Genomic DNA, 14,670 nt, shown 5'->3' on the forward strand with positions numbered 1-14,670 from the left:
TAACACCTGAAAGAGACATATTGTTACACAGAACATGGAACAGCACATACATGTTATGCTGATCTTTTAACCTACTCTAAAGTCAATCTAACTCTTCTTTAAACCAAGGAATTGCAGGTAGTATTAAAATTCTTTGAGGAAGTGATAAAACAGATTGATGAAGGTAAGAGTGATGGATGTGGTCTATATGGATTTTAGTAAGTTTGACAAGGTTCCCTGTGGTAGTCCATTCAGAAAATCAGGAGGCATGGGATCCAGGGAAACTTAACTACATGGATACAGAATTGGTTTGTCCACGGAAGGCAGAGGGTAGTAGTAGATGGAGCGAATTCTTCCTGAGGGTTGGTGACCGGTGGTGTGCCACAAGGATTTGCTCTGGGACCCCTGCTGTTAGTGAATTTTATAAATGACTTGGATGTGGAAGTGGAAGAGTGGGTTAGTTAGTTTGCAGATGACACACAAGTTTTCTGGATAGCTTAGAAGGTTGTAAGTTACAACGGGACATTAATATGATACAGAGCTTGGCTGGTAAGAGGCAGATGGAGTTCAATCTGGAAAAGTGTGAAGGTCAAATGTGAAGGCAGAATACAGGATCCTTAGCTGTGTGGTGGGACAGAGGGATCTTAGGGTCTGCGTCCATAGATACTTCAAAATTGCAGCACAAATTGATAGGGTGCTTAAGAAGGTGTACGGTGTGTTGGCCTTTATTTGTTGGGGGATTGAGTTCAAGAGCTGTGAGGTAAAGTTGCAGCTCTAACACTGGTTAGACCATGCTCGAAATACTGAGTTTGGTTCTGGTCACCTCAATATAGGAAGAATGTGTAAGCTTTAGAGAGAGTGCAGAGGAGATTTACTAGGATGCTGCCTGGATTGGAGAGCATGGCTTATGAGGTTAGGTTAAGCAAGCTAGGGCTTTTTAAAATTTTACTTTGGAGCAAAGCCAATTGAGAAGTGACTTGATAAGGGTGTACAAGATGATATGAGGCATAGATTGTGTGTACAGCCAGAGACTTATTCTCAGGGCAGAAATGGCTTGTACCAGGGGGCATAATTTTAAGGTGATTCGAGGAAAGTATAGGGGGATGTCAGAGGTAAGTTTCTTTATACAGTGTTAGGGGTGTGGAATGTGCAGGCAGATGTGGTAGTAAAGCACATTAGGCTTCACTATGTGGCAGATGTGGTAGTAAAACATTAGGCTCATTTAAGAGACTTAGATAAGACCATTAGATACAGGAGTAGAGTTAAGCCATTTGACCCATCGAGTCTGCTGTTATTTCATCTTGGCTGATCCACTTTCCCCCTCAGCCCCAATCTCCTGCCTTTCCCCAGTATCCCTTCATGCCGTGACCAATCAAGAATCTATCAAGCTCTGTCTTAAATATACATAAAGACTTAGCCTCCACAACTGCCTGTGCAATGAATTCCACAGATTAACTGCTCTCTGGCTAAAGAAATTCCTCCTCATCTCCATTCTAAAAGGACGTCCCTCTGTTCTAAGGCTGTGTCCTCTGGTCTTTGACATTCCCACTTTAGGAAACATTCTCTCCACATCCACTCAATCAAGGCCATTCACCATTTGATCTGTAAGCACACAGATGATAGAAAAATGGAGGGCTGTGTAGGAAGGAAGATTAAAAGATTGGCACAACGTCATGGGCCAAAGGGCCAGTACCATTCTGTGTCTTATGTTCTAAAATTATATTCCTTTATTATTTTAATATAAGCACTAACCTGTTTATTTGCAATGGGCCAGTGCCTTATTTAAAATATAAGGCAAAGAAGTAATATTCTTAGGTGTCTATCTCTTGCGTCATCAAAAATTAACTTATCGTTTATAATTTCAAAGTAAATCATTGTAATTTTGTGACATCATTTGCTCCTTAATTGCATTAACTCTGGCCCTACAAGCAGGACGAGAAGTCAGTTGCCAGACTGTGTGAAGTGTAGATTCAGACTGGAATTTGATGCATTTTCTGTTCCATAGAAGCAGCTATGTTGTTCTTCATTCACAGAAATATGCACACATATTTGTCTCAATTAACATTACTAAAACAAATTGCTATTATCATACCACTGTCAGCATTCTGGCTGATATAATATCTGCATTATGAGAATGACTATACCTCAGAGTATTTTACTGATTGCAAGTCACTTTGTCATGTCCTGAAGTCAGAAAAGGTGTTTTATAAATGTATTCCAGGCAAATTGCAGGGACTGTCAAACCCTTTTATGGATTGCTGCTGCAATCACATTCATAGTAAGCAGAAGTTTGGAGTTGATGGCATCCTAATACATTGGAAGATAAAAGAGATGCAAATTACAACTTCTGGCTCATTTAAAACTCTTATCCATAAGACTGTAAGATATAGGAGCAGAATTAGGCCATTTGGCCCATTGAGTCTGCTGCGCCATTTCATCATGGCTGATACATTTTCCCTCTCCACCCCAATCTCCTGCCTTCTCCTTGTATTCTGCCATGCCCTGACTAATCAAGACTGTATCAACCTCTTCTTTAAATACATCTAATGACTTGGCCTCCACAGCCACCTGTGGCAACAAATTTCAGAGATTCATCACTCTTTGGCTAAAGAAATTCCTCCTGATTTCCACTCTTAAAGGATGCCCCTCTATCTGAGGTTGTATCCTCTGGTCTTGGATTCCCTCGCTATAGGAAATATCCTCTCCACACCCACTGTATCGAGGCCTTTCACCACTCGATAGGTTTCAATGATGTCACCCCTCATTTTTCTCAATTCCAGTGAGTAGAGGCCCAGAACTATCAAATGTTCCTAATATGACAAACTTTTCAGTCCCGGAATCATGAACTTCCTTGGAACCCTCTCCAATGTCAGCACATCCTTTCTTAGATAAATGGCAAAAAATTGCTCACAATACTCCAAGAGAGGCCTCGACAGTGCTTTATAAAGCCTCAACATTACATCCTTGATTTTATATTCTAGTTCTCTTGAAATAAATGCTAATATCGCATTTGCTTTCCTCACTACTGCCGCAACCCGCAAATGAACCTTCAGGGAATCTTGCACAAGGACTCCCAAGTCCCTTTGCACCTTTGATTTTTGAATTTTCTCTCCATTTAGAAAATAGTTAACCCTTTTATTTCTTCTAGATAGATAGATAGATAGATACTTTATTCATCCCCATGGGGAAATTCAACTTTTTTCCAATGTCCCATACACTTGTTGTAGCAAAACTAATTACATACAATACTTAACTCAGTAAAGAATATGATATGCATCTAAATCACTATCTCAAAAAGCATTAATAATAGCTTTTAAAAAGTTCTTAAGTCCTGGCGGTAGAATTGTAAAGCCTAATGGCATTGGGGAGTATTGACCTCTTCATCCTGTCTGAGGAGCATTGCATCGATAGTAACCTGTCACTGAATCTGCTTCTCTGTCTCTGGATGGTGCTATGTAGAGGATGTTCAGAGTTATCCATAATTGACCGTAGCCTACTCAGCGCCCTTCGCTCAGCTACCGATGTTAAACTCTCCAGTACTTTGCCCACGACAGAGCCCGCCTTCCTTACCAGCTTATTAAGACGGGAGGCGTCCCTCTTCTTAATGCTTCCTCCCCAACACGCCACCACAAAGAAGAGGGCACTCTCCACAACTGACCTATAGAACATCTTCAGCATCTCACTACAGACATTGAATGACGCCAACCTTCTTAGGAAGTACAGTCGACTCTGTGCCTTCCTGCACAAGGCATCTGTGTTGGCAGTCCAGTCTAGCTTCTCGTCTAACTGTACTCCCAGATACTTGTAGGTCTTAACCTGCTCCACACATTCTCCATTAATGATCACTGGCTCCATATGAGGCCTAGATCTCCTAAAGTCCACCACCATCTCCTTGGTCTTGGTGATACCAAAGTGCATGACCATACACATTCTGACACTATTCTATCTGCCACTTCTTTGCCCATTCTCCTAATCTGTCTAAGTCCTTCTGTAGCTTCTTTACTTCGTCAAAGCTACCTGCCCCTTTACCTACCTTCATATCATCTGCAAACTTGGCCACAAAGCCATCAATTCTGTCATCCAAGTCATTAACATATTACGTAAAAAGAAGCGGTGCCAACACAGACCCCTGTGGGTCACCGGCAGCCAACCAGAAAGGGCTCCCTTTATTCCCACTCTTTGCCTTCAGCCAATACTTTATCCATGCTAATATCTTTCCTGTAATACTATGGGCTCTTAACTTGTGAAGCAGCTTCATGTGTGGCACCTTGTCAAAGGAATTCTGAAAATCCAAGTACACAACATCAGCTGATTTCCTTTTATCCTGCTTGTTATTTTTTCAAAGAATTCTGGCAGATTTCCCTTGAGGAAACCATGCTGATTACAGCCTACTTTATCATGTCCTCCAAGTACCCTGAAACCATATACTTAACAATCAATTCCAACATCTTCCCAACCACTGAGGTCAGACTAACTAGCCTATCATTTCCTTTCTCCATTCTTGAAGGGTGGAGTGACATTTGCAATTTTCCATTCTTCCAGAACTATGCCAGAATCAATTGATTCTAGAAAGATTATTACTAATGCCTCCACAATCTCCTCAGCCACTTCTTTCAGAACCCTGGGATGTACATCTGCTGGTCCAGACGACTTATCTACCTTCAAAGCTTCCAGTTTTCCAAGAACCTTCTCCCTAGTAATGGCAACTTCACTCACTTCTGCCCCCTGACACTCTTGAACTTCCAGCATACTGCTTGTGCCTTCCACAGTGAAGACTGATGCAAAATACTTTATTTAGTTCATCCACATTTCCTTGTCCTCCCATTACTGTCTTCAGCATCATTTTCCGGCAGTCCAATATCCACTCTTGCCTCTTTTATACTTTATGTATCTGAAGAAACTTTTGGTATCCTCTTTAATATTATTGGCTAGCTTACCTTCGTATTCCATCTTCTCCTTCTTTGTGACTTTTGTAGTTGCCTTCTGTTGGTTTTTAAAAGCTTCCCACTCCTCTAGCTTCCCACTAAATTTTGTTCTTTGGCTTTGATGTTTAACTTACTTTTGTCACCCATGGTTGTGTCATCCTGCCTTTAAAATACTTCTTCCTCTTTTGGAAGTATATATCCTGCACCTTCAGAATTGCTCCCAGAAATCCCAGCCATCGCTATTCTGCCATCATCCTTGCCAGTGTTCTTTTCCAATCAATTTTGGCCAGTTCCTCTCTCATACACCTGTAATTCCCTTTACACCATTGTAATAGTACTGACACATCTGACTTTACTTTCCCTGTCTCAAATTATCATCCGATTATAGTTTGCAGTTCAATTAATTTGTGTTCAGAACTACTCAACAATCAAGGATTGTTTTATGGGGTTTTTACTGCACCTGTTTCGCTAAGTTTCCTTTATAATTTGGGCTTCAGATGTGCTCAGAGATGGCCTTTCCTTCAACCTTCTGTCCATCTGTCTTTCACCACACACAAACCAGCCCATGCCTGCTTCATCCAAATTATTCATGGAAGGAAACATTGAGGTTATAGTAGCCATGGCTTTTCTCCTACTATCAGTTAGGGCTGATCAGGTGCTGATACATCATAAAAAATAGCACCAAAACACCAAGACTATGATGATGTCATGAAAATGTGTAGATTGCTTGGTTTGTATCTGCCAGTCAGTTTCTGTGCTTGTCATGTCGATCTGTGACTATTAGCTTTACTTAATCATGAAATATATCTTTTAAATCATTCTTTGACCCAGAGTAGATATATAGGGGCAGAAAAAGGAGAAACAACAGTAGACAACAATGACATTTTAGTGAACTTCTGCTCATCTGGGTGTCATTTGTGAACCTCTGCAAGAAATCTACCTCACTCAACCCACTCAGTTTGGTCCATTACGATAACTTTTAAACCTGCTGGATCTTCAACATTTATGAACTAAAAACATCTAAGAACTGAGTAAAGATTTGTAACCTGGTGAAACATGTAATCCCATGGGTTTGTATATTTCACTGAATTGCATACGACGAAACCATGGCCAATAATACGAACAAGACCACACTGAGCCAATTATTTACGAATTACGGATATCTTCTGGGCATGAGTAGACAGGAATGTCTGACCAGAATGGCTTCAGGTCAAATTTTAAATTAACATTTGTTTCCTTTTGGAGCCCAAGGCTATTTACTACAGGATAAAGATGCATTTTTAAGGCAAGCAGCACACTTCTCACTCCCTTTATGATCAAGACTTAAATATTAGGCCTGTCTGTTGACCAGAGGAGGGAACTCCTGCTTTACAGAATCCCTACTCTGGTCCACCATTTGTCATTTAAGGAACAAGTAGACATATTGAGGAAACCCAAAAATAGAAGATTACTGTTTTTCTGAGGTTCCCAGCTGTCCCCTACTAGACCTTTGATGAGAGATCAGAGTAAGCTCTGGTCTTGCCCTAGTATTGGTAGACTTTCCGTAACCAATAAATGAAAATCAAACAAAAAATCTGCGGCATCTGGAAATATGAAATACAAATCAAAAAATCTGGAAGCACCCCACAAGTTTGGCAGTATCTATAGATAGAAAATGAGTTAACATTTCAGGTCGAAGGCCTTCACTCTGATGAAGGTTCTTCAACAAAGAACATTGACAATTTTTCACTTTCCATAGATGCCGCCTGACCTTCTGTGTGCTTTCTGTCTTTTTGACTGTCCAGCTCTTCTCATACTCAGAACTTTTGGACTAAAGTCTTGCCCTGGACAGGTTTCACATTGGAATAATATGACCAGATATAATTATCAGGAAACTTCTTTGCATTCTTCTGGAACTTACTCTGAAAGTTCACAGTATCTCTCAGTGCTTAACACTAACAACATTTATAAATAAATTGAATAACAAACACTTATTTTGTCTCAGTGTTTAGAAGTTGATATTAGTCTGAATATTATTTGAAATCAACTAAGAGCTATTAAAAATCTTTTGGAAGAGAGTATAAAGATGGGAGTGCTGAATGACTGAAAAGTCACTATGTACATATTTAATTGCAGCAAGGTGCACACCCAAAATCATTGTAATGGAATAACAGAGGAGACTTTACTCAGGAGTGAATTAGTGTTATGGAAGTACAATGTTTTGATTGGATTTGAGTACAAGTTTCTGATCATATGCCACATATCATTTAGAGATTAGGAATACATCACAGATATCATACATTTTACATCATCTGACAATGAGATAATTTGAAGATTAGGAAATGTTATTTTCATAATATCTAAATATTTTATGTCTCTTTTGCATATTGACTCCACGAAATTGTGTAGAAGTCACTGTGCTTAGCTGATGCTATCCCTGGAGCTACTCAAAGGATCTACTTTAACGTTACTGTCAGGGATGACTTAAAGTTATTCAACCTGCTATCAAACGTGTGTCTATGTAACCCTGCCGGATTATTGAATCAGGGTTTATCTGTTACAAGAACTAATTAATCATATTTTGCTTAGTTTTATTTCTGGCCTGATGATTACAAAGCAAGATAAATGGGATAGAACAATGTAGTGAAAGGAGGGGGGCATACTGTGTATTCCTTGCTAGGTTGAAATGTTTTGGAAATGTGAAAGGATTATGAAGAGAATATTGAAATCTGGATTTGTGGTGGGTATTTGCTTGGAGTTTCTCTCACTTGCCATAGTTTTGACATTGGTAATCCGGAGACTCCACATTCAAAAGTTAGGTATTTCATATCAATACAGGGAAATAGGATCTGAGGCCTTGTATGTCCCTTTCCTCCTGTTGCACTGTGGAGCCTGATATTCAGCAATCCCTCTGTGTTCCAAAGGATACTAAAGCAGGTGAAGCTGTGAGACAGACTTCCAATCCACCATCACATGCATCATATTCCCATATAAAGTCAAATTCCACTCCTAACGCTCAAATGGATTTAGCACCACTTTGTGAATGGATAGGCACGACTTGCAAAGGACGGAGAAAATCGGTCCCTGTTGGACATCTGTCAAAACAGCAAGGTTTTGAAAAAATTAACCGGTTTAACACAAGAAAATATCACAATGTTTTCAGTATAGATGGAGTCGATTCAGATCATGCTAACTGAAGGCTAATCTATTTTCACCCCATTTCCCTGCCTTTCCCTGTCCCTTTAATATTTTTCTTCTTCAAGTATTTCTAAAGAAAGTTGATACTGTTCTGACAATGGAACAAGTTTTCTATGAGATGCTGGGTGCTGCAAAATCAGAAACATTTTTATGATTTCACGCAGAGCACATAAGAGAAGTCCTCTCCCAATTATGAAAGTGCTACTGAAGGAACTACCTGTTTAAAGTAAAGTTACCCTGTCCAGTTTAAAAACACCATGCACACGCATGTACAAAGACACACACGTGTAAAGACCTGTACACATGCATATGCATAAATACTTGTCACTTATGTGGATAATGCATGCAGATATGCACATATAAACTGATGAATATCCACAAACCACAATTTTGTCATATGTGCGCCTGCACAGCAATGTATACAAACACACATGATCACAGCCATTGAGAAACATTCACACATGTGTACACACAAACGTGGGCGCTGTGTGGACATGAATGCACTCACATATGCACAAATGTGGATGGTATGCACTGAGAAATACACATGCATACAGGTCTGCCCTATTTTTGCAGGATTCTTGCTTAAGTAATTAGATTGTTTTAGATGTTCCTTTGCTGGCTAGTTTGATTAGAAATGCACAGACACACAATTTACATAGTTGTGTATGTGTTTATCTCTTCAGCACTGGATCTAGCTTGGTCTCGGTCACATCATTGTCTCACTATCCACGTGCTTCTGGTTTTCATGCTCCTGGCAGATGAGCTGATAAGGTTTCTCATTCTCCTCAATGACTGAGTTTCCAACTTCTGTATCCTCTGGGTGCAGTTCATGCCTCGACAGGTGCTCCACAATGCCTGCTCCCAATGAGTCACCTAGCACATTGGTAGTAGTTCGAAGGCGATCCCTAAAAAAAAAAGAAAATGATATTAATTCTATTAATTTCTGGAGAAAACCCAAGTATCACTGGTGGATAGCAACACTGACTGCATCTTTTGACTTTTTGTGCCTGATCAGAAAGAAAGGATAATATTCACAAGAGAATGCACTTTAAGCCTAGTAACCTCATATAGTTAACACTCAAAAGACTTGTTACTGAGGACATTAGAATAAATTTATCAGCTATATCATCAATATCAAGGCCAGAATTTACTATTCATCATTATTTTGCCTTAGGAAGATGGTGGTGAGACTTGATCTGCTCCTGTCCTTGTGTTGAAGATGTTTTTCGGTAAAGAGTCCAATGTGTTCTACCCACTGATGATAAAGGATTCCAAGTCAGGATGACTTGATGGGGACTTTGCAGCTTCTTGTGTGCCTCTGCACTTGTCTCTCTGAGCAGTAGAACTTGTGGGTTTGGGATGTGCTAATAAATAACCCTTTGGAGGTTGCTGCAGGGGCTTTCATAGGCACAGTACAGTGGTTTTGGAAGGAGTAAATATTTAGGGTGGTGAGGATGGGATACCTGTTTTGTCCTGAATGGGGTTGAGCTTTTTTGCTGCTGTATTTGGATTCATCTATGGTAAAGCATCTTATTGAGTGGTGTTCCTGAATGGTGTCTTGTAGATTATTGGAAGGTTTTGTGGTGTAAGAATAACATCACTGTAAGATGTTGGAAAAGATTTGTAGCTCGGGTTGAGGATGTTGTTGTTGAGTGGTTCACCAAGCTGGCTTGTTAGCTTGCAGACGTACCGTTACCCAGCTCGGCAACGTCATCAGTGCAACTTCGAATGAAATGCTGGTGATCTACATTGTTTGCCGATTATGTAATCTGTATTGGTTTGTTAAAATTGCTTTGACTAACGGTCGACTAACACAGCCCAGACAACAATTATCACCTACTCATATTTTAACAAACCAGTAGTGGATTACATAATCAGTACCCAATAGAAATGGCACATATACCCACAAACACACTAATCACAGGACACGTATGACGAACAATGTAGATTACCAATATTTCATTCCAAGTTGCACTGATGCTGTTGCCTAGCTGGGTAATGAAACGTCTGCAAGCTAACAAGCCAGCTCAGCAGACCTCTCAACAACAATGAGGTTATTCACTTTCTGTGAAATACTCAGTCTCTGACTTGCCATTGTAGTCATTCTATTTATTTGCTAGTTCAGTTAGTCTCTTCCCAGGTAAATGGTGAGCACCAAAATGTTGACGGCTTAGTGACTGTAAAACCGTTGCATGCGAAGGGGAGGTGGTTAACATAGAACCATAGAAAACCTATAGCACAATACAGGCCCTTTGGCCCACAAAGCTGTGCCAAACATGTCCTTACCTTAGAACTACCTAGGATTACCGATAGCACTCTGTTTTTCTAAGCTCCACGTACCTATCCAGGAGTCTCTTAAAAGACCCTATCGTTTTTTGTCTCCAACACCGCTGCCAGCAGCTCATTCCATTCACTCGGCTGAACTGGCTAGCCCGAGAGGACATAGTTTTAAGGTGCTTGGAAGCAGGTACAGAGGAGATGTCAGGGGTAAGTTTTTTACGCAGAGAGTTAAACTCACTTCTGTTGGAGCTCATCATTGTCAGGCATTTGTGGGCATGAATGTTTCTTGTCTTTTTTTGTACCATGCCTAAATAAAATCTAGGTGATGCTGAAGGGTTGAAACAGTCCTAAACATAATGCAATTATCAGGAAACATTTCCACTTCTGACTCAAGAGGGGAGGTCACTGATGAAGCGAATGAGGGTGGTCATAGCATGGAATATCATGAGCTGAGAAATTTTACAAGGTTATGTATGGAATCACTGGCAAAGCCACCATTTATTTCTCATCTACTCTTGAGGAAGTGGTTATGAGCTTCCTTTTTGAACTACTGTAGTTCATCCTGGTGAAGGTATTCCCAACCATAACTGAGTAAGGAATTCCAAGATTTAGAGTCAATGACAGGAAGTGAATGGTGATCTATTTCTGACTCAGTACAATGCGTAACTTGGATGAGAACCTGCACCGGGTGGCAGTCCCTTCATGCAACCCTCGTTTGTGCTACATTAGTAAATCCATATTGTCACAGCCTTAGCAAAAAAAAGAGATATTTATCACTAAAAACACAGATGTTTTAGCTTTGAATGGGATGTTAATGAAAATATAATATTGTGAAACAGAAACTCAGTGGAGTGTATTTTCTTGGGAAATGTTGGGGGCAGAGGAGGGGAAGTATCTTTGCTAGGAAAGATTGCCGAACATCTTTTGAGTGCTCTGAACTTTTCCATCACCACCTCCAGTGCATATCTAATGGCTTTCCTGCAGGGAAATTTTCCTTCACCAGAAAGCAAAACCCTCTTCTGCCACAGTCTCTAACTAAGAGCCTTTGCATTTGTTGGTAACATAATGCTGTAACACTGCTGTTAAGTTCATTTATACTTTTAAATGAGCAATAAATTTACAGAACATTGTTCTGATATTCAAACTCTAGTGCCAGAAAATCTGTACTATAATCTGTTAGTGACAAGACTTTGATTACTAAACTATTGAAGTGTTATGAGACTATTTTCTGAGCAAAGTTAAAGCAAGTACCATGTGGGCATCACTGAAATATTATCTTTTTTTAATGAGGTACCTAGAATTCAGCTGTCCATCAAAAAATATTATACACTATATTTGTTGTTCCATCTGACCCATATAGTAATCTGCAGTTAATTTAACAGAACCTTCACCAGTACTGGAAAATTCTTGAGTTGCTTATTTAGCCCTTCACTAATTGTTTAGTAATTTACAACACATTGGATCAAATATTTTAATGTTAAAAGTTAAGAACAATACTGAGCCTGCGTACAGGAACCAGTCCACTGCGATAATCAGGGTGATGTCCTCTGTGGGAAGTCCGACTGATGTCAAAACTATCACCATAGTGACAAGACCAGCCTGAGGTATTCCTGCTGCTCCAATGCTGGCTGCTGTTGCAGTGATGCTATATCATTAAAAAGAAAGTAGCAGCTGTAAACTCACATTCACACTTCATGCAATTAAAATTACAACTTTTACCAGAAGAAGTATAGCAAATCATTCTGTGCCTTCAACAGGTTTTGTTGATCCATTAGGTCTTGGATACTCTGCTCCTCAATTCCTTTTATCAGTTGTTGTTCTATTTCATTTGGTACCCCCATTTGACAAGAGTTGATATGTATCCCCCTGACCCCCAGTTCAAGCAGTCCTCCATCTTCAATCTTCTGAGAGAGTCAGATCAATTTTCCACCACCCATGAGAGTAAAAGAACCCAGGGAGTATTAAAGTAGTCCTGATGAAGGGTCTCGGCCCACAACGTTGACTGTTTATTCTTTTCCATTGATGCTGCCTGTCCTGCTGAGTTCCTCCAGCACTTTGTGTGCGCTGCTTGGGTTTCCAGCATCTGCAGATTTTTTCGTGTTTGAGTATTATAGATTGTTGTAACTCCTGTGTCTGAGATCCACTATTCAAGGGTTCCTAGTCTGGGGCCAGAACAACAGCATGATGTACTTCTGGCTACTTGTGGTTACTGTGTCCTGAGAATTAGGTAAATGAAATGGCTTGTGTATTTATAGGTTCAAAAGAGGTAACCACACTGGAAAATCATAATGGTGCTGTCCTTATGGATTGAAAGACTTGGTTGAAACAGAAGTATCATATAAAAACAGACATATAAAACCAAAGTAAGATCATAATAGAATGAAAATACTCAGCAGAAGTCCGGCAGCATCTACAGAAGGAGAAACAGAGTTAATGGTTTAGCTTGATTACTGCTCATTCTAATGGCGGCCTTTAACAGATATGATCATTGATGAAATCTCACCCGATGACAACTCTAACCAAAATCAATAACAGTAAGAATGATTACTGAAGCAGATCATTAAAGTATACATTCTCATGACTTTGGAAATGCTTATTGGTTTTTAGCAGATATACTCACTTTGTATACTTAATAATAAAGAGAGAGACAATTAAGCAACTTGTACAAAACTATATGACCCTAGAACTTCTATTTTCATTGCTGAAGAACCAAGTTGCAAATTGGGCTTATTAGAGGATCACAGAAATAAGAAAAATTACATGGTCTACTGGAAGGTAAGTTGTGTGAATATTCCCTCAGCTATAACAGGACTGTTGTACAAATTCTTCACATCCTTCAATAAGCTCATTTTAGAAATCAGCGCTGAAAACAGAAGGGTGAAGGATAACAGTGAAATTAGAAACTTGCCATTTATCATGCCTTGCACAATAAAATGTATATTGTACAGTATAGCCTTATTCTATAGATGGGATACTAGTGATTGACTGTGGAATTCTTGTATGTTTTCGTTCTTCAGCCAGAGATATTTGCAACAGATTGCAACTTGACAGGCACTGTTGCATGAGGCTTTTTATTAAAACAGAGAGATTAGCTTTTCATGCTCTCAATGCCAGAAAACAGCAGGCAAAGAAAACATGTGACTTTGCTAGGATTGCAGGCTTCACATAGTATAAGGAACTTCAACTACATGTGCAACTTCTGTTGCTACCTCATATCTCTGCACTTTCTTACAATCAGAATGTCCAGTTACTATGCCACTAAAGGCAGCAAATGATATAGGTTAATGTGCAGTGTCTTGGCAAAAGGCACGACACCTTCATTCTGTGGTGGTGCACTGAGCCACATAGACTAAAGAGTGGTTGTAGGGTAATGGTTGTTAATGCTGGTGGTAACTGATAATGGCTACACGTGCTTACATACGAACTATATACAGGCTATGCTACTCCACAAAATGTGATGGAACAGGACAAGGGTGTGTTGGATCAACACTTCCACTGTTTGTGAAACTCTGAAGAACTTAACTGAACGCATGTCATTATGAGAGCACAACTCTTGTCAGCAGCTATTTGCTGACCAAATGAAGAGAAAAAGTAAGAAGAAGACATGGAAGAGGAAGAGGAAGAAAGGAATCAGTGTAAACAACTGTTAACTGCCTGGGTTGTGAAATATTAACCTGACTGCAGTACCTTTCGCTAACCTGTGGGAGGATTTATTGCTGCACTGCTCTGCAGTTGTGTGAAATTGCATGACTGATCTTCTCTCTAACTAACCCTCAAGAGCACCTGCATGACATCAGCACAAAAAATACAAACCAACAGGCTAAAAACAAGCTTATAAAAGAAATCCTGCCACGCTGTGTATAGAAGTAAACAAGCTAGCCTTGTGCATATATTCCATGTCATTTTGCCTATCCTAGTGTTCCTATGCAAGAATACAGTGGTTGGAGAATGGAGATAATAGAATAAGCCTGAATGGCCCTTGGCTTAGGAGTCCACTTTATGCTCCACATCACCTCAGCACAGGTAATGGTCATCTGGGTTAGAGGGTAAAGAGACACCAGCAGAGCCAGTGGGAAACGATGAGAACAGGAGTTTGACTGCTGTCCATCTCAGAGTCAATGGTATACAGCCATATCCATTCTCCTACAACAGTTCCTCTTGGGAAGATTTATTAGTGTACTGCTTGGCAGTCATATGAAATGGCATGACAGCAATCTGAATTTCCTTTGAATCTTACAGAGACTGGGTTAATGCTGCCTGTGCAATCTCATTATGGCCACAGGAGCTGAAATTTGAATAATAAATA

At 39.9% G+C, this 14,670-nt stretch overlaps 2 protein-coding genes across 2 annotated transcripts in view; one reads left to right on the forward strand and one right to left on the reverse strand.

Annotated features, from left to right (window-relative positions):
• ranbp3b (RAN binding protein 3b) overlaps positions 1–14,670 on the forward strand; it is a 325,996-nt gene that overhangs the window by 7,924 nt on the left and 303,402 nt on the right. The gene's annotated exons all lie outside the window — the stretch shown is intronic.
• Positions 6,995–14,670, reverse strand: part of slc1a6 (solute carrier family 1 member 6) — a 106,614-nt gene continuing 98,938 nt past the window's right edge. The window contains exons 9-10 of the mRNA XM_073068590.1: positions 11,875–12,009; positions 6,995–8,989 (exon numbers count right to left, since the gene is read on the reverse strand). Of these exons, the coding sequence (XP_072924691.1) occupies positions 8,791–8,989; positions 11,875–12,009 (334 nt within the window). The 3' untranslated portion in view covers positions 6,995–8,790. The remainder of the gene's footprint in view (positions 8,990–11,874; positions 12,010–14,670) is intronic.

Source organism: Hemitrygon akajei, chromosome 16 (genome assembly GCF_048418815.1).
Source record: "Hemitrygon akajei chromosome 16, sHemAka1.3, whole genome shotgun sequence".
NCBI lineage: Eukaryota > Metazoa > Chordata > Chondrichthyes > Myliobatiformes > Dasyatidae > Hemitrygon > Hemitrygon akajei.